The sequence below is a fragment of the Drechmeria coniospora genome, chromosome 01, assembly GCF_001625195.1.
Source record: "Drechmeria coniospora strain ARSEF 6962 chromosome 01, whole genome shotgun sequence".
In the NCBI taxonomy this organism is placed as follows: Eukaryota; Fungi; Ascomycota; class Sordariomycetes; order Hypocreales; family Ophiocordycipitaceae; genus Drechmeria; species Drechmeria coniospora.
This window is the reverse complement of record NC_054389.1, coordinates 12,038,660-12,066,063: the sequence shown is the minus strand read 5'-3', so window position 1 is coordinate 12,066,063 and position 27,404 is coordinate 12,038,660. Positions and strand designations below refer to the sequence as shown.

At 57.0% G+C, this 27,404-nt stretch overlaps 10 protein-coding genes across 10 annotated transcripts; 5 read left to right on the top strand and 5 right to left on the bottom strand.

Annotated features, from left to right (window-relative positions):
* Positions 1–96: 96 nt before the first annotated feature.
* On the bottom strand, positions 97–1,333 carry DCS_03223 (uncharacterized protein; the record flags this gene model as incomplete). The annotated part of the gene is made up of 3 exons (XM_040800547.1): positions 97–606; positions 689–1,025; positions 1,110–1,333. 3 exons carry the CDS (start codon positions 1,331–1,333, stop codon positions 97–99), a joined length of 1,071 nt encoding a protein of 356 aa, XP_040661430.1.
* Positions 1,334–1,876: 543 nt separating this feature from the next.
* On the bottom strand, positions 1,877–2,680 carry DCS_03222 (uncharacterized protein; the record flags this gene model as incomplete). Its single annotated transcript, XM_040800546.1, has 1 exon — positions 1,877–2,680. One exon carries the CDS (start codon positions 2,678–2,680, stop codon positions 1,877–1,879), a length of 804 nt encoding a protein of 267 aa, XP_040661429.1.
* Positions 2,681–5,570: 2,890 nt separating this feature from the next.
* DCS_03221 (uncharacterized protein) lies at positions 5,571–6,332 on the top strand (the record flags this gene model as incomplete). Its single annotated transcript, XM_040800545.1, has 1 exon — positions 5,571–6,332. One exon carries the CDS (start codon positions 5,571–5,573, stop codon positions 6,330–6,332), a length of 762 nt encoding a protein of 253 aa, XP_040661428.1.
* A 1,925-nt stretch (positions 6,333–8,257) lies between these two features.
* On the top strand, positions 8,258–9,534 carry DCS_03220 (uncharacterized protein; the record flags this gene model as incomplete). The annotated part of the gene is made up of 2 exons (XM_040800544.1): positions 8,258–8,427; positions 8,577–9,534. 2 exons carry the CDS (start codon positions 8,258–8,260, stop codon positions 9,532–9,534), a joined length of 1,128 nt encoding a protein of 375 aa, XP_040661427.1.
* Positions 9,535–9,866: 332 nt separating this feature from the next.
* On the top strand, positions 9,867–11,015 carry DCS_03219 (uncharacterized protein; the record flags this gene model as incomplete). The annotated part of the gene is made up of 2 exons (XM_040800543.1): positions 9,867–10,028; positions 10,338–11,015. 2 exons carry the CDS (start codon positions 9,867–9,869, stop codon positions 11,013–11,015), a joined length of 840 nt encoding a protein of 279 aa, XP_040661426.1.
* A 1,483-nt stretch (positions 11,016–12,498) lies between these two features.
* Positions 12,499–13,463, top strand: DCS_03218 (uncharacterized protein; the record flags this gene model as incomplete). The annotated part of the gene is made up of 2 exons (XM_040800542.1): positions 12,499–12,952; positions 13,015–13,463. The coding sequence occupies 2 exons, from the start codon at positions 12,499–12,501 to the stop codon at positions 13,461–13,463; spliced, it is 903 nt and encodes a 300-aa protein (XP_040661425.1).
* A 1,719-nt stretch (positions 13,464–15,182) lies between these two features.
* DCS_03217 (uncharacterized protein) lies at positions 15,183–15,773 on the bottom strand (the record flags this gene model as incomplete). The annotated part of the gene is made up of 1 exon (XM_040800541.1): positions 15,183–15,773. The coding sequence occupies one exon, from the start codon at positions 15,771–15,773 to the stop codon at positions 15,183–15,185; it is 591 nt and encodes a 196-aa protein (XP_040661424.1).
* A 171-nt stretch (positions 15,774–15,944) lies between these two features.
* Positions 15,945–17,489, top strand: DCS_03216 (uncharacterized protein; the record flags this gene model as incomplete). Its single annotated transcript, XM_040800540.1, has 4 exons — positions 15,945–16,046; positions 16,098–16,233; positions 16,295–16,967; positions 17,015–17,489. The coding sequence occupies 4 exons, from the start codon at positions 15,945–15,947 to the stop codon at positions 17,487–17,489; spliced, it is 1,386 nt and encodes a 461-aa protein (XP_040661423.1).
* A 1,640-nt stretch (positions 17,490–19,129) lies between these two features.
* Positions 19,130–19,729, bottom strand: DCS_03215 (uncharacterized protein; the record flags this gene model as incomplete). Its single annotated transcript, XM_040800539.1, has 5 exons — positions 19,130–19,183; positions 19,246–19,326; positions 19,389–19,466; positions 19,526–19,606; positions 19,667–19,729. 5 exons carry the CDS (start codon positions 19,727–19,729, stop codon positions 19,130–19,132), a joined length of 357 nt encoding a protein of 118 aa, XP_040661422.1.
* Positions 19,730–21,873: 2,144 nt separating this feature from the next.
* On the bottom strand, positions 21,874–23,667 carry DCS_03214 (uncharacterized protein; the record flags this gene model as incomplete). The annotated part of the gene is made up of 3 exons (XM_040800538.1): positions 21,874–22,943; positions 23,080–23,527; positions 23,614–23,667. The coding sequence occupies 3 exons, from the start codon at positions 23,665–23,667 to the stop codon at positions 21,874–21,876; spliced, it is 1,572 nt and encodes a 523-aa protein (XP_040661421.1).
* Between the last annotated feature and the right edge of the window lie 3,737 nt (positions 23,668–27,404).

Below are 27,404 nucleotides of genomic sequence, written 5' to 3'. Positions count from 1 at the left end.
CGAGCAGGGCGAGGAGAAGGTGAGGAGAAGGCGAGGAGGGCGAGAGGAGAATCGAATCGGGTGGCGCGCCAAGGGGCGTGCGTGGGAAGGGCGGCCTTAAAGAGTGTTTGCTGTGGCTCGCAGGTCCCGAACGTCGACGAAGCGAATGCCGCCGTGCTGCGTGTGGTGCGTACAGTCGGTGCCAGCGCGCAGGACGTCGACGACCAAGGTACACATTCCCTCGGCGACGGGCGAGAAGTGACCTGCCATCTGGGCTGCATCGTCGAAGCCTCGTCCGTTCGGAAATATCCCTCCTCGGTTTGGCCTGGGCTCGCGGGCGTCGAGGCGTCGAGGCGTTCTCGTCTCCCTTTCGTCGAATTCGCTGGCGCGTCCCCCCCCCTCCCTCCTCTTCGAGGACCGACTGAAGGACGGAGGAAGTGAAGAACCCCAATCAGGTCCCGAGTTCCGAGCGAGCGCATGCCATCTCGAGCACTTGCGATGCGCTAGCAGAGCCGTCGTCGCCCTCGCCTCCACCTCAGCCGCCCCAGAGGGCTGACGACCCCATTTCCGTTTCAGCGCCGGGCGGCCAATTGGCTTTCGACAGGCCCGTCGAGCTCCTGGCATGGGCTTCGATAGTCATGTGCCACGGACTGTCAAAGTGACCTCGGACTGGTGCGCGTCGAGGAGCGTCGAGGAGCGAAAGCCTTACGGACCTTGCCGCTCGAGCTCGGATGGCGTTTGCATTCGTGCCAAATATGTGGGTGCATTTCTGAACATGACGAGCTCTTATTGGTGTTGGAGCTCCTCGGCGAGCTTCATCCGAGAACCGCTCCTCGGCGGCCAGGGCTGATTTTGTGCTGCTGTCGCTGTCGCTCTTGCTCTCGCACTTGCTCTGGCTCTGGCTCTGGCCCTGGCCCTGGCTCTGGCTCTGGCCCTGGCCCTGGCCCTGGCTCTGGCTCTGGCTCTGGCTCTGGCTCTGGCTCTGGCTCTGGCTCTGGCTCTGGCTCTGGCTCTGGCTCTGGCCCTGGCCCTGGCTCTTGTTGTTGCTGTGGCATGGCCGCTTGCGAGTTGTCGATGATCCCCCACCGAACCCTCATTCTTCATCCGCCTTGTTCACTCGGGCACTGTACATGGGCAGGCAAGTACGGAGCACTCCGTACGCGTAGCTGGATCGGACGCTTGAAACGGACGCCTCATGGTCCATCCGACTTTGGCACCAATTTTCGCACTCGTCGCCCGCTGCGAGATTGGTGGCTGTTTTGCTTCCCAAGGCTCGAGCGAAGGGAGATTGCGGGTTGCCTCCGTCCGAGGATGGTGGGTGGTGACCTTTCGGCGGGAAGGGGGGGGAGGCCATTTTTAGAACCAAGGCAATATTGATAATAAGGTTGGCCTCTCCCGGGCTTTTCTTTTTCGTCTGCGCTCTAGAAAAATAAAAACCCCCGCAACATGACCCCAAGTCTCCCCAGCACTGTCTGTTACCGTCGACATTTGTCTCCGACGACAGCAGTGCCCAAAGGGAGGGGGAAATGGGGGCAGGAGGGCAGGGGGGCAAGGGAGGAAGAGAGGAGAGGCGGAGTCGGCGTGACTGGTCAATCGCCCTCATTCCATTGTCGTCAGTCCCATCGTTTGCCTCGTCCGTCGTCGAAGCTCGTGTCGCTGACACGTGGACCGCCGCTGTTTGCGTACACATCCTGTGCACATGCATCGGTACCTCGGCCGTCGTGGCCATGAATGTGTTGCTTGCTTGATTGCTTGATTGCTTGATTGCTTGATTGCTTGATTGCTTGATTGCTTGATTGCTTGATTGCTTGCTTGCTTGCTTGCTTGCTTCCTGCTCCGTAGCGTCGCCCTCGCTCGGTGCCATGGCATCCCTACCCCGACTGCGTCGGGAGCTCGCTCAGATGACGAGCAGAATCTCGCCGTCCCGTCGCTTGACCGTCTCGTCGGCCTCGTACGTCGTCCTCACGAACCCCGTCGGAAGCTTCCCCAGCATGTCGGTCGTGCTGCTGATGCCAAAGACGAGCGGCGGCTCCCCCCAGGCGAGCGCCGCGAGGGCCGAGAGCGCGAGCGCGTCAAAGGATCGCATCGGCCGCGACAGCACGACCGGCTCGTCCACCGTCGTCGGCGGCGGTGCGAGCTCGACAAAGTACCACATGCGGCCCGACGCGTGGTAGAGGTTCGACGGCGACAGCGCCCGCGAGATGATGGGCTTCCTCTTAAACTCCCTCGGCCTCTCCGCCGCCATTCCCGTCTGGTCCACGAGCACGGCCGGCGGCGGGCCCTTGCCGAGGAAGCGAGCCATGGCCTCGCGGTAGGCGTTGAACGCTCGGGCGGCAAAGGCCTCGCCCATGGCCGGCGTGCCTCGACCGACCTCCCAGAGATGCTTTTCCTCGCCGTCGGCCGTCCGGTGCAGGGCCCAGGTGTGCCCGACGAGCTCGCCCGACGACAACTCCTCCTGGCCGGCCGTCGTGTCTGGCCTGCAGAGGCCGAACCAGATGTCGACCTGCTCGCCTTCGCCCAGGCACGTCCGCATCCTCTCGTAGAGCTGCGGCAGATGAGGACCGGTGCAGCCGCCGGGCGCCTTGCGGACGAACTCGTCGGCAAAGTCGAGCGCCGTCTGACGCGAGAAGAACATGTGGCCCTGGGCCTGAAAAATTTGCTCCTTGGCCTGAGGGCCGGGAACGTAGATCATCCGATCCATGGCCGCTGGTCCTGGGCCGAGGGCGACGCCGTTATTGTGCTTCCCTCATCGACGATGCGTCGAGGCGAGCCGCACGAGCGTTGCGTCCGTCACGCGGTGAGCTTGGATGGGAAGCTTGGATGGGATGAGGGGGTTCGTCAAGGTAAAGACGAGTTTGATGACTGTCCTCTGCGGCGAAGGGATCGAGAGAGACGGTGAGCCATCGCTCTTGCTGCCCGTCCCTCCGAAGCCTGCCTCGTGGCACAGCACCTTTCACCGCCACGTAAGTGCTTATATCACTGCAGGGGGGCGAATCGAGCGCCAATGGACAGTGACAAACACAGCGTCGTTGTCGCTGCAGCTTGCGCTAAGAGCCCCCGGAGGCCCCCTAAGCAGAGTCCTGCCCGGGGGGGTGGTTGACCCGAAGCTGAGGTACCGCGTACTTGCTGGTGACGGCCCGCACCACCACCCACCCGATATGCCAGCTTGTACCGCGCCCGTCTCCGGTACCTGTCCTCGGCGTCGACGCATTTGCGAGACACCACGTCTCAGCAGCGTCACCGCTGAAGCATGTCATGGACGGCAACCCGTGTTATTGCTTCCAATGAGCACATGTTCCTACTACCTGGTAGGTACTTGGCAGCATCACGCTCTGCGAGGTACTCTGTACTTGTACTTTGCGCCACAGGGATCAGCCTGTGATTCCCCCGCACCATGTTGGATCTTCATTGTCGGCGTGCCATGCATACCTCGATACGGAGTAATTACCTGCTCATACGTTTGTCGCCTTTCGCCGCGGAAACAAATGGCCGTTGTGGTCATCAAAGTGTCTTGCGGTACGCACCTCATCAATACATGACATGACAGGGTTGACATGGTGTGTATCGTCGTCTGCGCATGTCGCCGAAACCGCATGCATGCTTTGCATGACACACGATCGGCCTCTCGATTCATATAATTCTGCCTACCCTGTACCAACCAACATGACACAACGCTTCCGACAAGGATGGCCAGCACCATGCTTTCAAGGGATCTCTGATGGCGCACCATCTACCGAGTGCTCGGTACTCCGTACATTATTCCATTTTACCGTAATGACGAAAAGCTATGGCAGTGGTGGATCCACGTATTTGTGTTCCTGCTGTAGAGCTCACTTGGTTTTCATCGTGAATGGGCACCACCAACCTTGCTCGCTCGGCTCTCTGTGACGATGGTCAAAATACGTCGCACGCAAACGGAATTTTTACCCAAGGGACTCTACATCTTCCTTGCGAAGCCAAGGGGATTGCCATGAAATTATGGTCAATTTAGTTTCCCCTCCATTTCGTGCAATGGCCATGATCCCCAAAAAAGCGCCCCAAGCATACGACTCCAACAGGCGGTCAGGTGACATGATGTGATTTGCCCGCACAAGTTCTCAGCCATACGTCTCGTCCATGATGCAACCAAGAACAGACGACGCAGACAAAGACTCGATGCATCGAATTGTCCCCCAAACGTGACATGGCAATCCTTGTGATGGCTCGAGTTCAAGTCCGAATGACGTCCAAACTGCCTGGATGCTACGCAACATGTCCTTGACGGTACGATGCTAATTCTTGGACCGTCGAAGGTGCACTCACCACGTCAAACGCGACGTCGACCTCAATCTACGGTCCATGGTCATCTGCGATGCGATGCACCATCACTCGAGAACCATGTAGGACAATGTCCGGCTCGCTCTCTCAACCCTGGCACGGCAAGCAACGCTGTCCAGCCAAATCGAGGGCACTCCGTCGGGGGACGAGGCATGCCAATGTTGCGGTGCAAGGAGGCCCCCTTCTCGAATCACCGCCTGGGGACGAGGCATGCTGATGTTGCGGTGCAGAGTAAACCCCTTCTCGAATCACTGCCTGTAGGATCCTGGGTATTTCCGGCTCCCGACACCCGAGGCTGCCGATGGAGACGGAATTCCGACCGCAAACCTTGTCGGCTGGCTTGTCTCCAAACGTGCCCGTCCTCGACAATCAGATGAACAAGGCTCAAGCACAGGTCCATCTTCCTTGCCTCGCCAACCGCCGATTCGTCCGAATCCGACGCACGTGTGTGCGCCTTTGGATCGTCAACATCCGTCCTCGCCCCATCTCTGCTCCTGTGACGGCAGCCGCGACGACATGCCACCGTTCAAGTGTCGGAATATGACGATCGACATGACATGCGGCGGATGCCACGTCACCATGACCTGACCTTGAACTGCATGAGCTTCCGAAGCCGTCTCATCTCAGAGTAAATGCCTCTGTCAGTCCTGCCTTGGCAGCGCCGCTCGCCCCTGGCAGATGTGCGTCGGTGCCGCCACGAGAGCTGGCCCCCCGCCGAAGGAGTTTTGTCTAGACAGCTCCAGGCAATGCGCCGCATTCCGAATCATGCGGTCTCTTCCAAGTCGGAAGTAAAAACAGCAGGGTGATTCGAATACGTGCAGGGTACGGTGCGGGTCGGAGATTGCTCTCGCTGCGTGGGGGAAGATGCTTGCTCGATCCGCATTGGAACGTCAAGCAACCCCCGTTCACGTCAACGGCGTATCCCACCACCGTGGAGGCGCCCACATGGCAACGCGCTGTCAAGCATGCGCAAAATCTCCGAAGTTGATGCGGGCCGAGATGGACAGGCCTTGGGTTAAAGCGGATCGAGGTTTGGAACCGGCGCACATGACGTTGGGTCTGAACATTGGCTCATGCTGGAATCACGACAAGGGGCAAGTCGGCGCTCGTTTGTTTCACGACGACAAAGATGACCGTTTATTCCATTTTTCCGACGACTCATCTGCATCCAGGCTCGTCTATATATGTCGCTCCGTTGGTCGACATTGCCGGGCAAGGTTGAACCACAGCCTCCTTTGCAATCCGAACGATCCTCTCGCCTTCACACCATCACGATGCAGCGAATTGTTCAGTGCGGACTGGTGGTTGCCGCGCTCGTGAGCGGCATCTCGGCCGTGGAACCGGTGCCCAATTCCCAGCTTGCCGCCTACATGGATCGCCTCTCCAAGGCGATGATGACAATGGACGACGACCGACCGCCCTTTTACGACGGCGCAAACCAGTTCGAGCCGACGTGCATCCAAAACGTGGGCCAGTGCTTCACGACGGAGTTTTGGACGCGGCACTACCTGGCGCAAATCGAAAACGTCACCATCATCCCGTCGGTGCACGTCGACGCCGAGCTCATCAACCTGAAGGATGAGGTAGGGACCATCAAGTCGACGAAATCCGTCGCCGTCGCCCGCGGCACGACCAAGGGCTGGACCATCAGCGCCAAGGCCACCGTCTCGACGCTCTTCAGCGGCAAGGGAGGCTTCGCCGAGGTGTCGGGCACCTACAAGGACGAGACGACGGACCTCACGACGCAGACGCGAACGGTCGAGTACGCGTCCACCTGCGCCGCCGGCAGGACGTGCCGCATCCAGACCGTCACCTTCCAGGCCGTCCTCCGCGGCGTCTGCCGGGGGGAGCCGTTCATCTGGTGCAGCTCGGAGCGCAGGATGTGCGACTCGGGGTTGCAGGACAGCTGCAGCCAATACGGCGACTACTTCAAGAAGTCGTGCTCGTCGGGCGTTCCGCTGACCAGCGATTGCGAGACGACGGTGCAGATCCGAGACGGCAAGAATGACCTCCTCAGCGTCGTCGTCCTCGAGTAGGCCTGCCGGCCGGCCGTGCGCGTCGCGATGCAACCAGACTCGCCGTCAGCATCACGGCAGGATGCATGTGCTCTTTCCAAACCCCACGCTTGCGTCGCATCCCGACGGTACACGCCCCCCCCCCCCCCCCCCGCAACCGATCCAAGGACGGGTTGGCATCACCATCGACGGCGCCCTGCTTCCTTGTTGCTCGTCCGCGTTGCCCCCGGGCGGTGTCAGGTGGAGCACGAGGCCTCTTGTCGAATCACCTCCTCGAACCACCAGACCCAAGGAGATGGCGTTTCGATGCAAGCCGAGGATACTGGAGGATGGCGCGGTGACGGATGCGAGGAGGGAAGGCCTTTGAGGGCGTCTCGTGGAACGCAACGCAGCAGACGCAGGATGGCGAAATGCGGGAGCAGGCAAGGAGATGGCTAGCAGGTCGTTGTAAAGCAGGCGGCAACCCTGGAGAACTGGAGAATGCTGGACCATGACGTGGGCGCCCTCCCTGTCGCTGCTTGCCATGATTCATTACATTGTACTCGGTACATGGCACGTGCATGTCCAGGCACTACACGTACTTGCACCTACCAAGTGACGTACTGGTTGTAGGTGTACTGTAGTTGTACTTGGCTCTACGACGGAGTAACCTACATACTACCTAGTAGGTATTACCCGGTAGTTGTTTATGGAGCGCGCCGCACCAACTTGTATGGCGTAGCTCAAGTATCACCAAGTACTCTGCACATACATGCAAGTACCAGTACAAGTACCAGTACAGTACAAGTACCAGTACAAGTACCAGTACAGTACAAGTACCAGTACAAGTACCAGTACAGTACAAGTACCAGTACAAGTACCAGTACATGAGAAAGAATCATTGAGCGTGCGTACATGTACAGTTCAGATACCTTGGAGTACATGCACTGTACATGAAGGTGCGTATGCATGTAGGTGTACTCCAAGGTACATCACGTGGCCAAAGATGCCTACCATCGGAGGCGGCTGTGGGCGAGGCGGCATGAGATGCAACGAAAACCAGCATCCATCTATGCCGCACCTGTTGCTATTGTCGCCTATCCCGGCTCCTTGCTGCCTTCGTCAATAATGTCCCTCCAACGCCAGGTCCGAATTGTTCGCGGCATGCATCCGTTCGTCGCGCTGAAACCCCCCCGAGCCCATGACGCGGTGCTTCAGCACGTCTACAGTCAGTCCATGTACTCATTTGTACAAGTACGGAATACAGTGCTGATCCGCTCTCCGCACAGCAGTTACTTGCAAGTACAAGTAAGTACTGTAAGTGTACTTTCGTTGTGCAGTGTAAATGTGCTCTGTACTTGTGCAAGAGTACAAAACCAAGTATAGAGCACAAAGCGCAACGAAACCATGCAGGAACGGAGGAGCATTTCTCCACAAGCAGGGCAGGCGGGGGACGGAGGCAGAAGTTCCCAAACGGGACAGCTGCTGCGCTGTGATTGGCTCCGTCTTTTCATCCGTCAGAGGCACTAGCAACGCTACCGGCGCCAAGGACCGGTGGACTGCACGGAGCACACTCGCACTGTACAGGCACACTGTATTCCCCGGAGATACCAATGCTGCACCTACCAAGACAATACTATAGCAAGTACATGCAAGTACATGTAGCTCAACTAAAGTGCCTGTGCACAGTGCAGACAGTGCAGACAGTCAAGGGCAAGCCGGTGAAGGTGACGACGGCCTCAGAACTCAGGCATGCTCGGGCATGACTGTGAATGGCCATGAGAAATGCAAAACTTGCCACCATAAACAGCACATCACCGTCAGCAGAGAAAATACAATGGCCAACTGCTGAACACAACTGCTTGGTTGCACCGCGCAATCGTGACTTGTGCTGGCACAAGAGGTACCTTTGATTGGCACTAGCGCACACGCAGCAGCGCATTCAACCGCACGCGAAGCGATAGGCGATGCGGGCAAAGACGAGACGCTTCGTGGTGCGAATCGAGCCAGTTCTCGCGTCGCCTCTTTTCTTCGGGACGCCTCTCATAGACGACGCGAGCTTCTCCGTCCGGCCCGTCGTCCTCGGCCCGGCCTCGAGTCGATCCATCTCCCGTTTCCGCCTCTCTGGGCTCGCATGGTCGTGGACACCGCACCCTCGCTCGCATGTGTGTGCCCGCACCTTTCCCGCTCGTCCTCACCACCTCCCTCACCAACTCTCGGCCCCTCACCGTCTCGGTCGCTCTTCCTGCCCTCACTCGCCAAGTGTCGTGCCTGCTCGCGTGCCAGCTTCATGGCCGCCGACGGCATCCCCGTGCCGCCTCGACGAACCGAACAGCACCGACAGCATCCCTCGCGGCCGGCCAGCGCGACCCGTTCCGCTCGCTCCCCCAAGCACCGGCGGCGTTCCGAGTCTCCCATCTACGTGGCGACGGGTCCGCGCATCTCGCCCGAGGCCGCTCGGGAGGCTCGCCGGCGGCTCTTCGACGCGCTCGAGAGGGGCGAGAGGCATCCCGGCATGCGGCGGCCCATCTCGTGCGCCGACCACCTCAGCGAGCCGCAGCTGGCCAAGTTCTTCGCCGTCCTGCACGCCTGCGGAAGGGCCACCGACGACGAGGCGACGCCGGCCGTCACGCGCCAGAGCATGGACGGCTTCCTCGACGCCGCCTTCCTCGGCTGGACGAGCGAGACGGCCGGCGAGCTGTTGCGGCCCGAGATGGACTTTGAGGTAGACGCCGAGGTCGTCGCCGGCAAGATGTGCCGTGAGTCGGCCCTCCCTGCTCCGCGTCCGAAAGATTCGTCGTTGACGCTCCGTCCCGATGTTTGCTCTCCAGTCGCGCCCGACCGCCACGGCGACGTCGCCGCCTGTGCGGGTTCGGGAACCTGCACCGTCGCCGTCTCGGCCACCGCCGCCTACAGCTGCAACCCGGCCATGGTGAGGCTTGAGTTCTCCATGGTCGACCCCTTCACCGGCCGACCCGAGACCTTCTGCCCCATCGGACGCGACGACATCCGCTGGATCGAGGCGTCCGACTGGCGACGCACGCTGCGCCAGACGCTGCTGAGCCGCATGGTGACCAAGATTCACCGCTTCAACAAGCACCTCGCCATATGGCAGGCCCGTCGCCTCATGGTCGATTGGAGCAAGGGCGGCGTGTCCATGGGTCAAGCCGAGGACGACATGGGCTTCGTCGGCAGGGAGGCAGCCGTCGTGGCCCTCATGGGCTTTGGAGAGTCGGCCTCGTGAGCGAAACACTTCGAGCCGGCCTCGTCGTGGGAAGCGAGGAACGGGAGCCTCGGGAAGCGAGCCATCCGCGAGCATCGCCGGACGGACACCGAACGCGAGACTAACGGGACGAGGGACGAACGGGACAGGGGGCGCTGTGACGGGCGGACGGGACGTTTGCTGGGATATTTCTCCTCTCTCTATGAGCCCATCTGAATCACATTCGAGCCCTGGATTCGGCTGTGCGATGGGCACCGTGATATGTGGACGATCAAGGACCGTTGGCGGTGAGCGGGTCAAGATTGAAATCTTGACACGTACGCCCGTTTCGTTCCCACCGCGTGAGTGTCACGATGCCATGTGTTAGCGGTGTTGTATCTCGGCGTACAGACGAGTACATGAGCAAGCAGGCACAAGCCGTGCGCCTCCGCAGCGGTACTGACAGGAACATACTTGTACATCCGCACCATCGACTACGGTCTCCTTGTACAGCTGCTCCTGCGAGGTACGAGAAGGTACTTGAGCCGCAAGAGTCTCGAGACCGCCTTTATAGTCGTAGAAGGTGCTCGAAGGTTCGAGAACAAAGGTTTTACACGAGGCCGATTGAATATGGAAGGGATCACGTGCTCGGAATGCTCATGCTGAGCCTGATGCTTCTGTGCTGAGCCTGGTGCTTCTGCTCCGTCTGCCTGTTCCAGCGGCCCGCGGCAGCAGCCCAGCCAAGAACCGCATAAACAACTGCTGCAACATCGTCTCGCTCGATTCCAGTAACGAGAAAAGTAATCACGGCCGACATACGCGTGGGCATGACCGTGGCCGTGTAGGCCGGCGAGGGGAGAGGCGGCTTCGCTCGTCCGTTCGCCATCTCCGTTGCCTCCATCAACCGCCCTCTCAGGCGGTTCGACGGCAAGGACCAGCGACCATCGAGTCCACGCCAGCCGTCCCGTCATCAAGCTCGTAACAAAGATTTTCTCGCTCTTGCAGCTTTCTGCGACGGTCCCGTCCGACGGCACCTCGAAGCTCGTGGCCATGGCCGACGTCCCCTTGTCGAGTCACTGCTCGGATCCCTTCGCCCTCACCAAACGGCCATGACCCATCAACATATGACGACTGTGACGGCCTCGACACCTGTTACCGAAGCCCAGCACACCAGGATTCACGTTATTCCTGTCCACGTACGTCTTCTGAATCGGCGGGGGCGTCGGTCGGAACGGCTGCTCCCCGACGCCTCCATTTCCGGCGCCACGCCCCCCCCTACCATCGCTCGCATCTCTAGCATCTCGACCGCTACGGTATTTTCCGACATGGTATCTACATGTACCCTTCAGCTCACCCTCGATCCGCGTAGGAAGCTGGAGTCGCCGCAGATGCCACTACCGGCCCTGGAAGCCATGACACCGCCGCCCTTGGAGATGTGCGATAACTCAAGCCAAGGAGCCCGCAGCCATGGGATGGAGCCGGCCTGGTGCGGTCGTGTTATAGACAACTCTCCGCCTCGTTAACCGTCGGTGATGACCACGTCTGTGGCCATGCGGGAATGCAGCACACGTGGCACTGAGCAAACTTTTGCCCCTTCTAGTCATGAGATCCGAGCATGGTGCGACTGGCTATGATGCGACTGGGTCACTGGAAACCTTTCCTTTCATTTTGTTATGCAGCGACGCACTTCAAGCACTCAATCTCCATGGCTCATCAAGTGGCGAGTTTCACAGCGCAGTAACAGCTATCGAATACATGAACCAGACACCGTCCCTTCCACCTCGAAACAGCAAGGGATCCAATGGTGCATCGGCACCTTCAAAGGATTGGTGGTTGTGATGATCAGAGCCCGTGATCATTCCGAAAAAAAAACGACCAACTTCGATGTGTTCATGCCCTGTCACCCTTTTAGGCCAACTACACATGCGCACCATGCGCTCACCGTTGAGAGTTCCAATCGACGCTGGCTCCCGGATTGGCCATGTTGGGTTGGGGCCTCCAAAAAAATCGCATTCTTGGACCAGTCACTCAACGTATTGTTGGATGTATTTTCCATGATTGGTTTTGGTCCTCTGCAGAAATTCAAGTATGTATCCTTCATGAAGCTACCGTGAGTGCTGATAAACCTGCTGAACAAAGCGTCTTGGGTGAATCATGGTCGGGGAGAGTGACAAGATCTTGCAGTGAACTTGCAATAAACCTCAGTAAATTGCATCGCAGGCATCGAGAGTGACAAGATCTTGCAGTGAACTTTCAATAAACCTCAGTATTCTACACTCAGTAAACTGCACCGCAGGCATCGAGCTTGATCTTCATAAAGGATGTTTGCCTATTGCTGATTGGTAATTTTGCAACGAAAACAGTGACTAGAAAATATCTCTAGCTGGCTGACGTCGGCGCAGTGCTCGTGCCGTGACCAGCTGCAAGGAACGTGTATCGAGTCCGTCGCAAGCACGCGGGGATGCACATGAAAGTAAACGAAATGGACGAAAATCAAGTGATTTCCCATGTCGATATCCGTCGTGGTGCATGGAAAATCAAGCTGCTTTCGAGCATCTACCTCGGCATTGCAGCGTCAAGGCGCCATGAAGGGGGAAACACGCCGCCACCTGGGGCCCCTTGGACTTGATGCATGTGGCTATCCCACACCGAGCTTCGGCGAATGCTCTGCGGGCAATCCAAGATGCAATGGAAATGGAAAGATTGTCCATGGGGGAGCGAGGAGTGGTGGTGTTGGAGGGACAATGAGTGAAACGGCAGACGCAGGCATCCGCTTTACTCGAGGAGTTGATGCCCATGGTGGTGTGAGTGAAGCCCCCCCCAACCATTCGAGATGAACAACTGCATTTCCTTTTAGACACAAGTTGATAACCCATCGTCACTCATTCTCCTGCACAATTATTCCCCATTGAATCCCGACCTGACGCTCCTACTGTCCCCATTCAGACGATTCCTTTTTCCTTGATCGCTGGTACTTGAGCTACCGAGAATAGGGAACAATCGAGAATGATTCGATGCAAAAAGTCCAAGACCGGTGCGACCGTTGAGGAGGTTTTTGAGCCTAAGCTGCAAGAGGAAGTTGATGCAGCATCCCCGTTCGAGCCCGAGGGAGCTGTCACCGTTGCCAACCCTATCGGAGAAGAGGATGCAACTGCCAAGCATCAAAGGATCTTTGAAAAGATGCGGAAGGATATGATGAAAGGACAGCTTCGTGTAGTCGAGTCTGCCGACGACTTGGACGAATTCGAGTTGCGGGAATGCTACCGCATCATCGACGCGGCCATCAAGAGGCAGTCGTCGAGCCACGAGATAAGCTGGGAGGTATTTCAGATGTTCCTCGAGAACATCTTCATCAACTGGAACTCCCAATCCGAGACTCCGCTGAATATTCAGGCGAAAACGAGATTCGCAAACAAGCTTTCGCACGACGGAAGCCAGCCGGCGGGCTACATCCAGAATGGTAAGTTCCCCAGCAGCAGCAGTAGAGACTCTCCCGGTATTCAACCATGCACTTTTCGACAGGCAGCGGCTTGGGTCAGGTCTTTTACCGTTTCGATTTCAACTTTGAACCGTGGGCCAGCTTCACCGTCGGCCTTGTCGACGAGAGCGGCACTCCCGTAGGCGCCTGCGACCTCTGCCTCGTGGAACCGAACAGAAATTTTGACAGGGACCGAGAGATGAAGGAATGCCTCGGCAATGTGCAGTTCGTCGAAATGGCCCGGCTATTCCAAACCGAAAACTGCCAGCTAGCCGTCCTTTACGCTCGCCGCATGATTCGCGCTCGCACGCAGACGCTGGAGCTGCAGAGTCCCGGTCCGCGAGTCCCCCCCGGCGAGTACGTCTACGCGGGCACGGAAAACTTTTTCAAAATGCTGCGCGTCATTGGCGGCTGGAGTGAAAACTTCTTTCTGCGACACGCCGACACGGACTCGACCATGCCGTCGGGTCAAGGGGCAGGGGAAGATGAATGAGCCGATGCACGACAACACCGCCCCGGCCCGTTGACATGCAGTGCTCTTCACCCACCGACAAAGGCCTCACGCGTGAATCAGCAGCGAGGATTCTCCCACGTGTACGATATCTACTTTGTATCAATCACACGTCATGGCTGCAATGCCCGCCTTGTGGAGGTGTTTGAACATTGTTGAAGCCATCAAGCCTGGTTGGTGTTGGCCAGTCCGCAGGACCGGTTGAGCTATCGGATACACCCCCGTTCCTGGAATGAAGACGCAATATTTTTTTTAAAACTCTTTGCGAGTATACCAAACAACTCCAGGATCTGCAGTGATTATTATTGAGAATATCGGCCTCGTGAAATCGGTCAGTAGTACTGTCGATGCGCCATGTCGTTCCCTCTGACTTACCTTGGACTGATGGACGAGAACTACCACAACCAGTGGGATCCGCAGCGACTTCCAAGATGGCCCTTTGAGGACAGTAACGTGTAGATATAGTTTCACGTTCGATTCATGTACAGCTATTCAACTTTTATTACTCGGGTTCGTCATCGCGTCAAATGCGGACTCGTTGGCGGCACCGAAAGGAAGCATTAATAGGAAGAAATGGTTGAAAGAGGGTGCCAAAAAGACGCCGACACTACTTGCACTATTCCGATGCGACTTCTGTCGGCAAACATTTTACACCCATTTCCTCTCGTTATTTGCTCGGTTGAAGTGGACCGAGGGAAGGAACGAACTGAGCGTACTGTTATCCAGGCAGGCACGAAGTACTCCGTACAATATTCTGCATTGTACTGTGCAAGTACATGTGCAGTCACTACGTGTAGACAAAAACAACGATTCGATTTTGGTAGCATCCCTGTTGCTAATTGAATCGATATTTTTGCCACCCCACTGTGCACGTATCGTACTGAACTGTGCTTGCACGTACAATTACTGCTACTATGGCCATTCCCCTCTCCCCCCTCTCCTCTCTTCTTCCTCTACCCACCCTCTTCTTCCTCTCCCCCATCCACTCCTCTCCCTTTTTATGCCATTGCCTGGGAAGAAGTAAATCTTCCGGTGCATTGTTGGCTTCTTCCACATTGCCATCATCGTCAACGCAAGACCCGAAAGATGCCGCCTCGGACAAGGGTACGGTGGTACGACAAGTACAGGTAGACGCCCTGTGCATGGAGAGGTGGGTGTCGAGGCTGGCACATGGTGCTCGTGCTCGTGCAGAACCTCCGCTGATCTCTCTCTCGCCGCTCCATCAGAAACGCATTTAGCTCAGCTGCCAACGCTCACGAACCGAGGGCTGCCACACCTTGCATCGTCCGCTATTCTAGAAATGGCGTTTGGGCCGCTCAGCCGCGGCTCGGGACTGTCATGGCTGCCAGGGCCGTCCCCGCCAGCGAGCCAGGGGCCTTCTCGATCCGTTCAAGTCCGATCGACCCATGTCCCTGCGGACCCGCCACACCTAGGCCTTGGAACGGACCCTTGGCAGCGGGCTCTTTCGATGGCAGCAAAATAGAACTCGGGAAAATGATGAAACCGACACCCAGCTCGTGCGGGGAACCGAATGAATCTCTGCGGCCGCCATCACCTCGTCGACCGGGATGGCAGATACGACACGGGTAGAACTTTCAGCCACCTCAATGCGTTATCCTCGCGACGCAGACAGCGTGTGCGGTGCATAAATCGACTCCTATTTTTGAAAAAGCCACGGGATTCAAGCGGACGGCAATACTTCTAGTCGTACGGAGGTACTGGCGCGGATGATTTTTCCCGCTGTGGATCTTGCCCCCTCTCGACCTTGCCGTACGTGTCCAAGGGACCCTTTGGATTCTCACGACCCATGATTCGCTTCGTCGACAGATGCGCAGCCCGGCCGTCGTCTCCGTCTCCGGGCCTAGCGGCGGAAAACTCAGGTTCTAGCGCTTCTGGAGCAGTCGAGGTCCCACGCCGCCCTCGTGCCCCGTCTGCCTCCCTCGAAGTCTTGGACGGGCGGAATCGTACGCCAATGGTTCGCTGGCTACGTGGGAAAGCCACCGCCATCGACCCGACTTCTCTCTGGACGGCCATCGATCTATCGATTTTTTCCCACCACCAGACCTGGCCGCCCGCTCGGACGTGGACGACATGGTCCCCCCCAAGAATCGCGTCCTTGGCTGGCGTCGACCTCGATTTTTCGCCAGACGCACGGCCCTTTGCTTTATACCTCCAACAGACAGATGGCTGCCAATATCGTGAGAGTCGGCTGTCCACCACTCGTCGTTCCTTTTTCTCAGTCTTGCCCTGCTCCCATAGCCACTTCGACACGTATTCTGCCTCGTCGACCATTGATGCCGCGCTCGCACCCGGCCACACCCCTCGCGATGCGCCCAAGGAGATGATTTCGCACTTCGCTGGACATTGAAAAGGATCGACCACGCTGCAGCGTACGTCCAAGCCGCTCGTTTGAACGCAAAAGCTGGTGGCTCGAATCGAAAGCTCGTGGCTCGAATCCGCGACATGAAGTCTTCGAATTTCTGCATCCTGGGCCTCGTCGCCCTGCCCGTGGCGGCCCAGGAGCCATCGTTTCCCGCAGCCATCTCTGGCTTCCCCGGCTGCGCTGTATGTATTCGTTCGATGAAGCTGCAAGTGTTGGGGAGTTGACAATGCAAGCTGTCGTGCCTCGGAGCCGACAACGGCACGACGACGTGCGCCGTCACCGATCTGGCCTGCATGTGCGCCGATCAAACGTTGCAAGGCATCATGACTAAGTGCGTCTTGACGAATTGCACCGTCAGGGAAGCCCTTTGTGAGTCGAGCTATGCACATTCCGTCCGTCGTCGCGCGTTCCGACACTGACCGGCCGGCAGTGACCAAAAATCTCACGGCCACGGCGTGCCATGAGCCTGTACGAGACAAGTCCGCGTCCTACGTGGCCATCTCCAACACGTGCGGCATCATCTCGGCCCTCTTCGTCATCCAGCGCTTTGCCTACAAGTATTGGGCCAAGATTGACTTTGGCCCCGACGACTGGTTTACGCTCGCATCCATTGTCGTCGGCGTTCCCAGCACCGTCTTCAACGCGTACCCCGTCGTCCAGAACGGCATGGGCCGTGACGTCTGGACCTTGACGCCGAACCAGATCGCCGACTTTGGCATGTTCTTTTACATGCTCGAGATCAACTACCTTGCCGAGATTGCCCTCGTCAAGATTGCCCTTTTGTGCTTCTACGTCCGCATCTTCCCGAGCACCGCCGTGCGCCGGCTCCTGTGGGGAACCGTTGCCTTTGTCTGCCTGTTCGGCATCATCTTCGTCTTCGTCGCGCTCTTCCAATGCACCCCCGTCAACCATTTCTGGCTGCAGTGGGACAGGGAGCACCCGGGCATGTGCCTCGACATCAACGCCATTGCCTGGTCCAACGCCGCCATCAGCATCGCCCTCGACGGCTGGATGCTCGGAATTCCTCTCTGGCAGCTCAGGGCTCTCCACATGGACTGGAGGAAGAAGGCTGGCGTCGCCATCATGTTCTGCGTCGGCACCTCGTACGTCGTGCCAACCCATCGGTCCCCGCCCCTCTAACCCTCGATAGCGTCACAATCGTCAGCATTCTCCGACTCCGCTCCCTCGTCAAGTTTGGCTCCGAGACGATGAACCTGACGTGGGACTTTTTCGACGTCGGCGTCTGGTCCACGGTTGAGATCAACGTCGGCATTATTTGCGTATGCATGCCCACCCTGCGCCTGCTCCTCGTGAGGTTGTTCCCCCGCCTCCTCGGCACGACGCAACGGACGTACGAAAAGTACTCGAGCGGAAGGCACCTATCCATGACGGTGCAGAGACCGACGCAGCTGGGAAGGACGGGCACAATCTCGCGTGCCGAGCGGTCCCATGACGCGTCGCACACCAAGGGGAACCAAATCACGTGCCAAACAACCTATACTGTCGAGTTTGACGACCTGACGTCCTCGACGGTGCGGGAGCTGGAATGTGCCATATCAGACGGCTCAGCGTCGCCCTTGTCGCATTCACATCTCGGTCTCGGCTTTTCAAGAATGGACGGGTGAACGGAGATTGGCACTGGCAGCGAATCACAGGTACGGACTAGAAATGATACCATGGCGCAATTTTCTCACGCACAGCATTATATAATGAATGAATCGGGTTGGATGTGTTGACTGGCGAGCATTTGATGGTTGGGCGCACGAGGGGAAGTTTACGACGAAGACCTGACTCACCAGAGATGGGCGAGGTGGTAATGAAGACTTTTACTGCCCCAACAGAGCAATTGCCTGATTTGCTGCTCCAGAAGCCCGGTTCCCTTAGGACTCATTCACGTTACTGTGGAACAGGGGAGAATCATTTGCTGCCGAGACAAGCTCACCAACACACTTCCGTTTTCTCCGCGCCGTATACGCATAAGAATGCCCCCTCTCCCCTCCGCCTCCTGCTGCCAATGTCTCTTTGTTCGATGCCGTACTCGATGGACAACCCACAACTGGCCTTGAGACGTCAGCATGATGTGAAGCAACGATGAAGCGCAGCTCTTGCGCTTCCACGAGTTGATATTCTGCCATCGTGTTGGCCTTGTAAGTGGTTTTGCCGGAAGAGAGCTAACGTTTCCAACGAAAACCCGGGATATGCGAAAAAGAGGTCGCAACAACGGCAGCAAAAGCATAAAAACACCCCCCCAAATTACAAACACAGTGGTAAACAATGTCAAGAAAGAGGCCAGGGGGGCCCAAAACCGAAAATAGAAAACAGGGAGAGCGAGGTATGGCAATGTCGTATTGCATTGCTTGTTCACTCTGTCTGCGAGATCCAAGGCCAATGATGACCTTCTTAGGATCTGCCGTGGCCGGTATCGCGATCGCCCATTCATCCTACTAAACCTAGAGGGATGCGTAAGTGGACGTACTCCTTACTCCCCTCGGGCTCTCTGTTATCTATGGGTAGGTTACGTCGGCCGCGGTTGTCAAAGACGGCACAAGCGCGGTTACACCGCAAGCCGTGATGCTTGACCCTCCAGTTCGATCTTATAGCAGTGTGTGCCCTCTCGAGCGAAGAGAAAATTGAAAAGGTGATGGTGGTTCTGAAACAGACCATCGGAGGATGAGAGGATCAGACAACCACAGGGACCGAATCTGCCGTTGTCGCCGTCGTCGGGACGTGATACCCTTCACCCCTTTTGGTGGTTGGGTAATTCCACGGCATGATAGCATGCTCCTCGTCGACTGCATATTTTTCTCCGAGATGACGAATCAAGTCTGGTATCAGAACATATTCATGCGTTCGCTTTTCAACATCACCACCATCTTGAGCTGATGGACACTTGAGGGGATTCTCCGATACTTTCACCCCTTTTGGTGGTTGGGTTATTCCACGGCGTGATAGCATGCTCCTCGTCGACTGCCTATTTTTCTCCGAAATGAAGAATCAAGTCTAGTATCAGAACATATTCATGCGTTCGCTTTTCAACATCACCACCATCTTGAGCTGACGGACACTTGAGGGGATATTCTCACCAATGTCAATACAGTTTACATAGTTTGGCATGAGATAATCACATGGAGGTGGAAAGGCAACCTGAGCTGACTGTCTTATTCGTTGCTATGGGAAATGAAATTGATCGATGCCACATGCAACGTATCATGTCAAGACAGCCATCAGACAAGCTAGATGTCGACTTCACCTCACCATTGACGCTTTACTGGCACTTGTTGCGGAAGCACTTTCCACAGTCGGCATCGACTCGGCAGTCCTAAAGAACACGTAAATGTTGGCAAGCTTGAAGGAGATGGGGATGAACCATGGAAGACTTACTCGTCGAGGGTTTGCCTGGCAGAAGTTGCGAGGAGGGGGGCCGATGATGCATTGTCCGCAGTCGGCATCGACGCGGCATGGCTGGCGGTGACAAACTTGTTAGCAGGAGGCATCTCATGGAGGAGGAGAGAAAGGAGGCTCACCAGCTTGGTGTTCTGGCAGTGTCGACCGCGAGGGCCGCCTGCGATGCATTGACCGCAGTCATTGTCGTTGCGGCACTCCTATCGGTAGGTTAGGGGAGACGTATTCACGATTTCAAACGGAGGCCTTGCCAACTCACCTGCCTGGGGTTTGCCTGGCAGTGGTTGCGTCGTGGGCCTCCGCCGATGCACTGCCCGCAGTCTGAGTCGGTTTGGCAAGCCTGAGAAAAGCGTCAGTCCCGTTGCGCCCGTAACACGTCAAGTGAGGCAACCTGGCTCACCCTCTGACCGAGGACGGGAGCAATGAGCGCTCCGAGGAGGAGGATGTTGGCGAGGAACTTCATTTTGAACGGATAAATGGTGACGACGGAAGAATAGTCGATATTGTCTTGTGTCGTGCCTCGAATCGCTCTGGACAAGATCGGTGTTGGAACGGACGGCGTTGGGTAGATATAGTTTTCCTCGCTCGCCGCAAACACCGTCCCAATCTGCCCATTTCACGTATGGGCAAGACGAGAGGGGTAATCAAATGGAAAGGACCGGCAAATGCCAGTCCGCTGTGCCGCTGCTGCGAGCTATGGCGGCTCGTCTTACTCGACATGGGCTTGAACCGCCATCGTTTTCCATCGCAGCTGGCGCTTTGCCTCCATCAACACGCGACGACGCAGGAGACGCCGTGGCTCGAGCCGCCTTGGTATTGCTTATTTCCGATCACCTCTGGGCCGTCAATGGACAGCTTGTTGCTGACACGATGCATATGCTAGAACGCAAGGGGAAGCTGTTTGAGCAAACCGAGAACCTCGAGTTCTAGTGCCGTGACCGCTTTTGATCGGCTGAATAGTCTTGGCAAAAGCTTGCCTGAATGATGAAGATGGTTTTATTTCTTATCCTCAGGGGCAGCAGCAACCGCGACACTCGGGAGGTTGGGTTGTCAGCCGATGGTATGACAAGTGTGTACCGTAGATTTGATGTTACATTCATCCCGTCAGGAGGAGGCTATTGATGCAACTTACCACTCAGAGGGCCGGATTCGAATGCGTCTTTTACCATCATACCGTCACATAATACCCGTAACCCCTGATGCTACCCCCCTTGGCCCCGCAGTCTTTAGAATAGCCGGGTTTGCTCTGCCATGGCTTCCCTACGGGGGGGGTCGCATGGCAACGTCTTGTTGCAAAGCTGGCGATGGTACAGACCCATCATCATGGAACTTGTATGTTGCCGAAGCAGTTTGCTTCTTCCGTCGATGGTATAAACCCATCATCATGGAAATCGTCTGTTGTCGAAGCAGTTTGTTTCTTCCGTCGATGGTACATCTCAGACGCACAGATCGCTCAATCCGCTTCTACTTGATCTTTGGACGTGCCGCAATAGGCACTCGGGCAGGCTCGAGATGCATGGCGACCACGGAGTAGGAGTTGAACATTCGTTTGTGAGCCAAGAGAAGGCTAGCCAATGCCGATTATCCCCTGCACCTGCATCTACCTTTGCGACGATAACCAGGGAGAGGGAGAGGGATGAGCAGGGTTGACTGCATGCAGCGTGCATGATCCGCAGGGTACCTCAGCCTTGGACGGAAGTCGGTGGTGATGGAGAAGAGCAAGTCATGGCTCACCTACCGACGGACCGGTGCTTGCCACGCTGCGTAGAATCGCTGCTTTCATCTCCATCAGTGCACATTGCGACTTCTTGCGACGTGTACGTTGGCGAAATGGTGGGTAATACTTTCGACTCTGATCCGGCATCAATTATAACAAGATTCCCGTACTTTGGAGGCTCCCATGACAATGCGCCGTAGTTTTTGATTATGCGCCAATGCAAACGAAAGGTGATGCCAGGTGCCTGGTCGAGGAAACGATCGTTCAGAAGCGGAGAAGCGTCCCAACGTCAGCCTTCTAGGCTATGTCGAGGCGATACGACGATTGGTGAAGCTCTCAAGAGGGAAAATGACGCTCGAGGATGAATAGTAGGAGGGGTGAGAACCCCGCCACCACAAGGGGGGGGAAGGGGGGGGGGTGGGGGGGGGGAGGTTAGAGGTACAATTGCTAAGCCAGCAGCGTCAAGATGCTGGGAAGGCTATTTTCAGACATGTCATATTTCCCATCTACGGCGATGGGTCTTGGTGCAGATTCCTCCCGCTCCTCGACCGCTTCTTTACGTAAAAGTAGAGTTCCAAGTGGTTCATTGACGCATCATGGTTGGAATGCTCGCTGCGAGTCATTCTGCCCTGTGCCGCTGTGTATACGAAAGGCTGGCAAGGTTGGCACTGATCAAAGGCATGGCGAGCAGTAGACGAATTTGTTCCGATAAATATCTGAAACGAGGCCACGGGCATATCCTTGGTCAATAGAAAAATATCGTGTGCATGAAAGAAAAAAAAGGGTCATAATACGTTGAGTATTGTGGGAGAAGAAGAATATGCAGAGAGTGAATCGAGGACCGCATCTAGTCGGAGACTGTCATCAAAACTCGGGAAGGAGGAGCCGACTCAGAGGGCAAGCAGCTGCAAGGCCGTGGCGATCAAAACGCCAGCCAACCCAAGAGTGACGGTGGAGGCACCTGCCTGGACGGGCATGGTGGGCACGACGGGGGGGCTGACAACAGCCGTGGTCCATCGGTCCGTTGGGACGGCCACGGCGGAACAGTTGCGGCCGTGGCAGCTACCGGCTTGGAAGCGGCCAGGGCAGTGACCGTGGGCGCAGGCATGCTTGGTCGAATGGGGCGAGGGCGTGGCCAGCGTCTGGGTGATTCTGGCCTTGGAGACCGGTCGGTGGACACTTTCGTTGCCGGAGGATTCCTCGTCCGTCTCGGGGAAAGGCATGCCCGTCTCGGCGGCAGGCGTGCCCGTCTTCGTAAAGGGGCAGACGGTGGTGTAGAGAGGGACTACCTCGGTCTTGACGGTGCCGAGGGGGCAGTCGACGACCTGAGGGGGGCACTCGGTGATGGTGCGGACCAAGGTGGTGTAGACGGTGCTGGTGACGAAGGGGGCCTGTGTGGTGACGGTAGAGTTGGACCAGACGGGGGACGACGTCGCCTTCACCTCCGTCGTGGTCGGCTTCTCGGTGCCGCAACCGTGGCGGAGCGCGTCGAGAACGTGCTCGTGGAACGGCTTGCCGCCAACCACGTTTTCGGCCGAGAGGTTCAGGTCCCACAACGAGATGCCGCCCCAGTTCTTGGTGCCGCGATACTTGCAGACGAGCTCCTGCATCTCGTCGGGCGAGACGTAGCCGGAGCCTGCGGCGCTGTTGCCTCCCGAGGTGACGCCGTTGACGGGCAAGCCGACGAAGAGCTTCGCGTTCCGGCTCTTCTCCGTCGTCGCCATGAAGTCGACCCAGTCGTCGAGGTTGAACTTTTCACCGAAGCCACCGTTGCCGGGGATGTAGTCACAGGACGGGTTGTTGTAGAATTGAATGAAAAGCGCGTCAAAGGCGGCCTTTTGGAGCATGAGCTTCATGTGCTGCCACTCATCGGCAAGGTGGCACTGGGGGGAGCCGGTGATGATGAGCGACTGGTCGAGCTTACGAAGCCGGTCAATCATGGCAATGTAAGGCTTGTTGTCTGCACCCGGCCGTTAGCCACAACGGCGCGGCATCTACGAAAAAAACGACGGCGGCCGACGGGCACCGACGCAAGATCGGAAGACGGAATCGGAAACGGCGAGGGTCATGGAGGCAGGGACGAGGGTGCGACGTACCCAGCTTGGCCTCAATGTCAAAGTCGAAGCCGTCGACCTCGACATGTTCCGTCGGGCTGATGTCGAAGGGACGAGGGCCTTTCCAGCTCGGGCTGTAGGGGCCAAAGGCGTTGTACAGAAAGTCGGCAAAGTACTCTCCGTTCTCCGTCGTCGAAACCTTGTAGTTGCTCTTGGCGTTGTAGTCACCACCGATGGCGAGGATGACCTTGACGCCCCTGTCGCGGCAGTACTCGATGTCCTCCTTGAGGGAGTTGCAGTGGGAGAGCAGCTTCGTGGGCTGGCCTTTTTTGTCCAGATAGCTGTCGGCCCAGCAGTGGGCGGAAAAGTTGATTCCCGGGTAGCCGGCTTCCGTATAGTCGTTCTCGGGCGACATGTTGACGAAGCCGAGGGTAGCGTACTGGATGCCAGTGTCGCAGAACTCTCTCAAGTTGTGACCACCATGTTGGCCCTGCAAATAGTCGGTCAGCGACCACGAGAACCTCGGCCGAGAAGCCTCGCTGCCCAGAGACATGGAAAGGGGGTGAAGAGACGGACCCAGAAGCCGTTGAGGGCACCATTGGCACCGGCGTTGGCAATGGAGAGTGCCATGGCAAAGGAAGCTCGTCCGGGTCGACGGGACGTTGTAGAGAACGAGGGGTGAGAAGGAGCGAGGTCAGCGATCAAGGGAAAGAATGGACGCAAACCAAAGGTTTGCCAGAGTAACGAGCGTCGATGAGAGCGAGAGAGCGAGAAGAAGAACAGAGCTGCACGAGAGGGTAGAATCAACGGGGTTTAATAGACGATGCCTCTCTGCCCTCGACGGCCGTGAGGGTCCCGTCGAGGGACCACACTCGACGTCCAGCACAGACATTGCGGCTCAACTGGCTGGCTCGCAAGGCAGACATTGGTGATTCGGACATTTTCCTGATCGGGCTGGCGGCCAGAGACGTGCCCTGTCGCCGGCTGACTGACTCTTCGGCGAAGTGGCGAAGAAGGGAAAGGAAGAATCGAGGAGGGTTGGATGGTTGGTGATGGGTCGTTGGCTCGGCCCGGTGGGATTCAGGAACAGGTCTAGCGCGGTGGATGTTGGGGTGGTGGGGGGGGTGGGTATCGCGCTATAGCAATATATCACGTAGATGCAAGCATGGGGTACAAGCACATCCACAGTACAGTAATACGGTACAAGTAATAATACTCTGTAGATGGCACATGGAATCACCTGATACAACCACGCTGTATTACTTGTCGTGCTGGCTGTACCAAGGACGAAGAACTTACCTGTCCGGAGCACAAGAAATATTAATAGTAATACCACTTGCAAGTACGGAGAAATGGGAGGGAACGGAGTACGGCGTACGGAGTACTTGTAGGGGATTCCACCAGATATTCGCTGACCTAAGCACACCAGCATCACATTCATGCACTTGTCGCCACTCGTAGTTTGCGCAGGGTTCCGGTAGAACGTCATATGCAGACACGACTCTTGCCACCATACCTCGCTCACATGCAAGTACGTGTGCAAGTACGCGTCAATACGACTTCATTTCCACTGCAGCGTCAAGAACTGCACGTCGAGGCCAGGCGTGCAGCACCCGCCCGCCTCCCTAGCAGGTTGGTGGTACCCTGTCGACCTCGAACAGCAGTGTAAGGACTGTGAGTGCTTGTACATGTACACTTGTATACACCTACCTGTGCATGTCCCCAGGTACTCGGTACGCCAAACAGCACTCACCAATGCCGTGAGGTGCATGAACAGAGTGCGTCTCCCCCACTTTACCACGGGTGCAGCAGCAAGTACTTGGGTGTACAGTTACATGTACAGCAAAGGAAGCCCGACAACATGGTTGGTACAGTACGACGTCCGTGGCGAGAGCAATTCTCTGGATGAATACGGAGTGCAGCGTACTCATGCAGAGTGCATGCGCTTGCGTTCCCACCACGACAAGCACACCGCTGGCGCAGTACAGGCTGCCAGTACAAATACACAAGTTTGGTGAGGTGCAAACGTGCCGTTGCCGAGCACTGGAGTTGGTGAAGGGAGTTGCACTGCTGCTAAGCAACACTTTGCAGCAGAAAGTCGTGGTGCCAGCTGCAGGACAAGCGCTTACAGGCACTACAGGTAATTAATACTAGGTACCTACCTACTAACTACAGTATGACTGCAACTCCACCTACAACGGCTGTAGCTTGTAAGTAGGCATGTACATGTACGTACGGAGCAAGTATTACTGTAGTACATGGACATGTATCAGTACTCTGTATTCCGGGCGACACTGTGCGTCAGCTTTACCATCGGGACTACTAGGTGCCTACCTGTAGGTACCTAGTAGCTGCACATGGTCCAAGTAAGCATCCGTACGGAGCACTTAATTACTCCGTACGTACAGTGCACTGCTCCTGTATGTACGTACTCGTACAGTTTCACAGTTCCCTGCGACCATTGACTGACGTATGGTCGGGTCGGAAGCAACTATACCGTTACAGGGGTGCATATGCCAGTGGCATGCAGTGGTGCACCATGGCCGTATTCCGAACAAGCGACATTCGACTTGATCATTTGGACGCACGGTCAAGAAGAGAAGGGACGAAAACAGTCCGCTCACCATCGCGGGACTTGGACGACGAAGTGCGGGGGGGGAGGCGGGCGCTGAAAGTCGCCGACGAGTATTCCTCAGTACGCTGTACTCTGCACCTACAGTAGCTCGTGGTGCTGCACGACAAAGGTACGGCGCCTACTAGGTACAGTGGGGTGCAAAAATGTCGATTCAATTTGTAGGAGTAGTGCTACCAAAACTGAATCGTCACTTTTGTCAAGTGACTGTACCTATAAGTACAGTAATACGGAGTACTGAACGGAGTAATATTGCATCTTGTCCTGGAAAAAAGCAAATGGCGGAGCGGAGGGTCTGGCCGCATAGGATACAACGGCTTCAGAACATGGAATAAGGGTACATGCAAGCACATGCACAAACACCCAAGTACTAGGTACTTATTTGCTTGCTTAGCACGTGTACTGTACATGCGGCTGCAAGGACTCTTGCTGTGGACGGGCCAAGGGCCCAGCGCAGCGTGCCAATCACCCACTAGAATGCGCACTCCCGTAGGTACCTAGTCCGCGGGACAAGTCCTTGTACTTGTACTCAGGCTGCTCCGCACGCCGCACAGAAACTCAAGTATATGGACTACCGTGCTTGCAGCACAGGCTGACAGTAATAAGTACAGGCTCGTAGGTCCGGAGTGGGCCGGCGGAGATTGCTGCTTGCGACCAACAGGCAGCAGAACCAACACCGAGGCGAAGCCATCGCGGAGCTACGCCGGGCCAGAGTAAAAGTGCCTTGGCACCGCTGACGGCGTCATCGTCACAATGTCAGTGCGGTTGCGACTGGGCATGCATGGGGATTGCTGCGTGTGCACCGCAAGCACCCGCTGGTGACGGCAGGTACTGCATGCACATTACTCCGTTAGTAGCTGTAGGTAACTACTCCGTAGGTACGGAGTATTACTAATGTAGGTAATTAATTCTAGGTACTAGGCACTAAGGAGCTCGTCGGGCCACGCTCACGTCCCCTCGCACCCTCTTGCTTGATTTATTACCAGTCATGGGGCAGCCAAGCAGGGCGTGAGGCGAGAAACGGCCAACGGTCGCCATGCACACGCACTTGTACGGGGGACGGAGGCGAATGCATTGAATTCACCGGCGCGCGCTCGTGCAACCAGCATGGCAATCGTCGTCCTGCGTAGGCCTCGAGGGCGTCAGCCGGCTCGAAGGAACGGGTCGGAATAATGGGACGCCGATGATCACGAGGTGCTTTGCGTTTGGGCTTCCCACCGACGTCGACAACGGGCTCATCAAACGTCAACGCTCCGCTCCCCTTCGCTTGGGCGACACGATGATTTCGCGACGGACAATTAAGCAGTCCCAGGGGGGTGACAAGCACGATGCGAGAGTTGTCGGCGTCGTGTCGGCACACCAAACTCTCTCTCGGCGCTGCCAATCTTCGTCTTGCGGCACGGACGTCCACGGGTCAGTCGAATCGCCTGTGATGCGTCGCCGTGATGCCTCGTGGCAGGTGCTGAAAGCTTGCACTCGAGAGGTTCGCATGGCAGGATCGTGAGATGCCACGACGCACAAACGTATTCATTTCTGCGTCGTCCTCTCGACCGTCTTATCACTGCTCTGCTGTTCATGTCGACACGAAGCAAAATGGCATACCGTGTGAAGCTTGCGTCTGCGTACCGGTACGAGTGGACGCGCTCGTATTGCTCTGCTCGGCAGGTACAGGTACTTCCTGGCCCCGGGGCCCGCGCGCTGGGGGAAAATATTCACTCGCAAAGAAGGCAGTGGC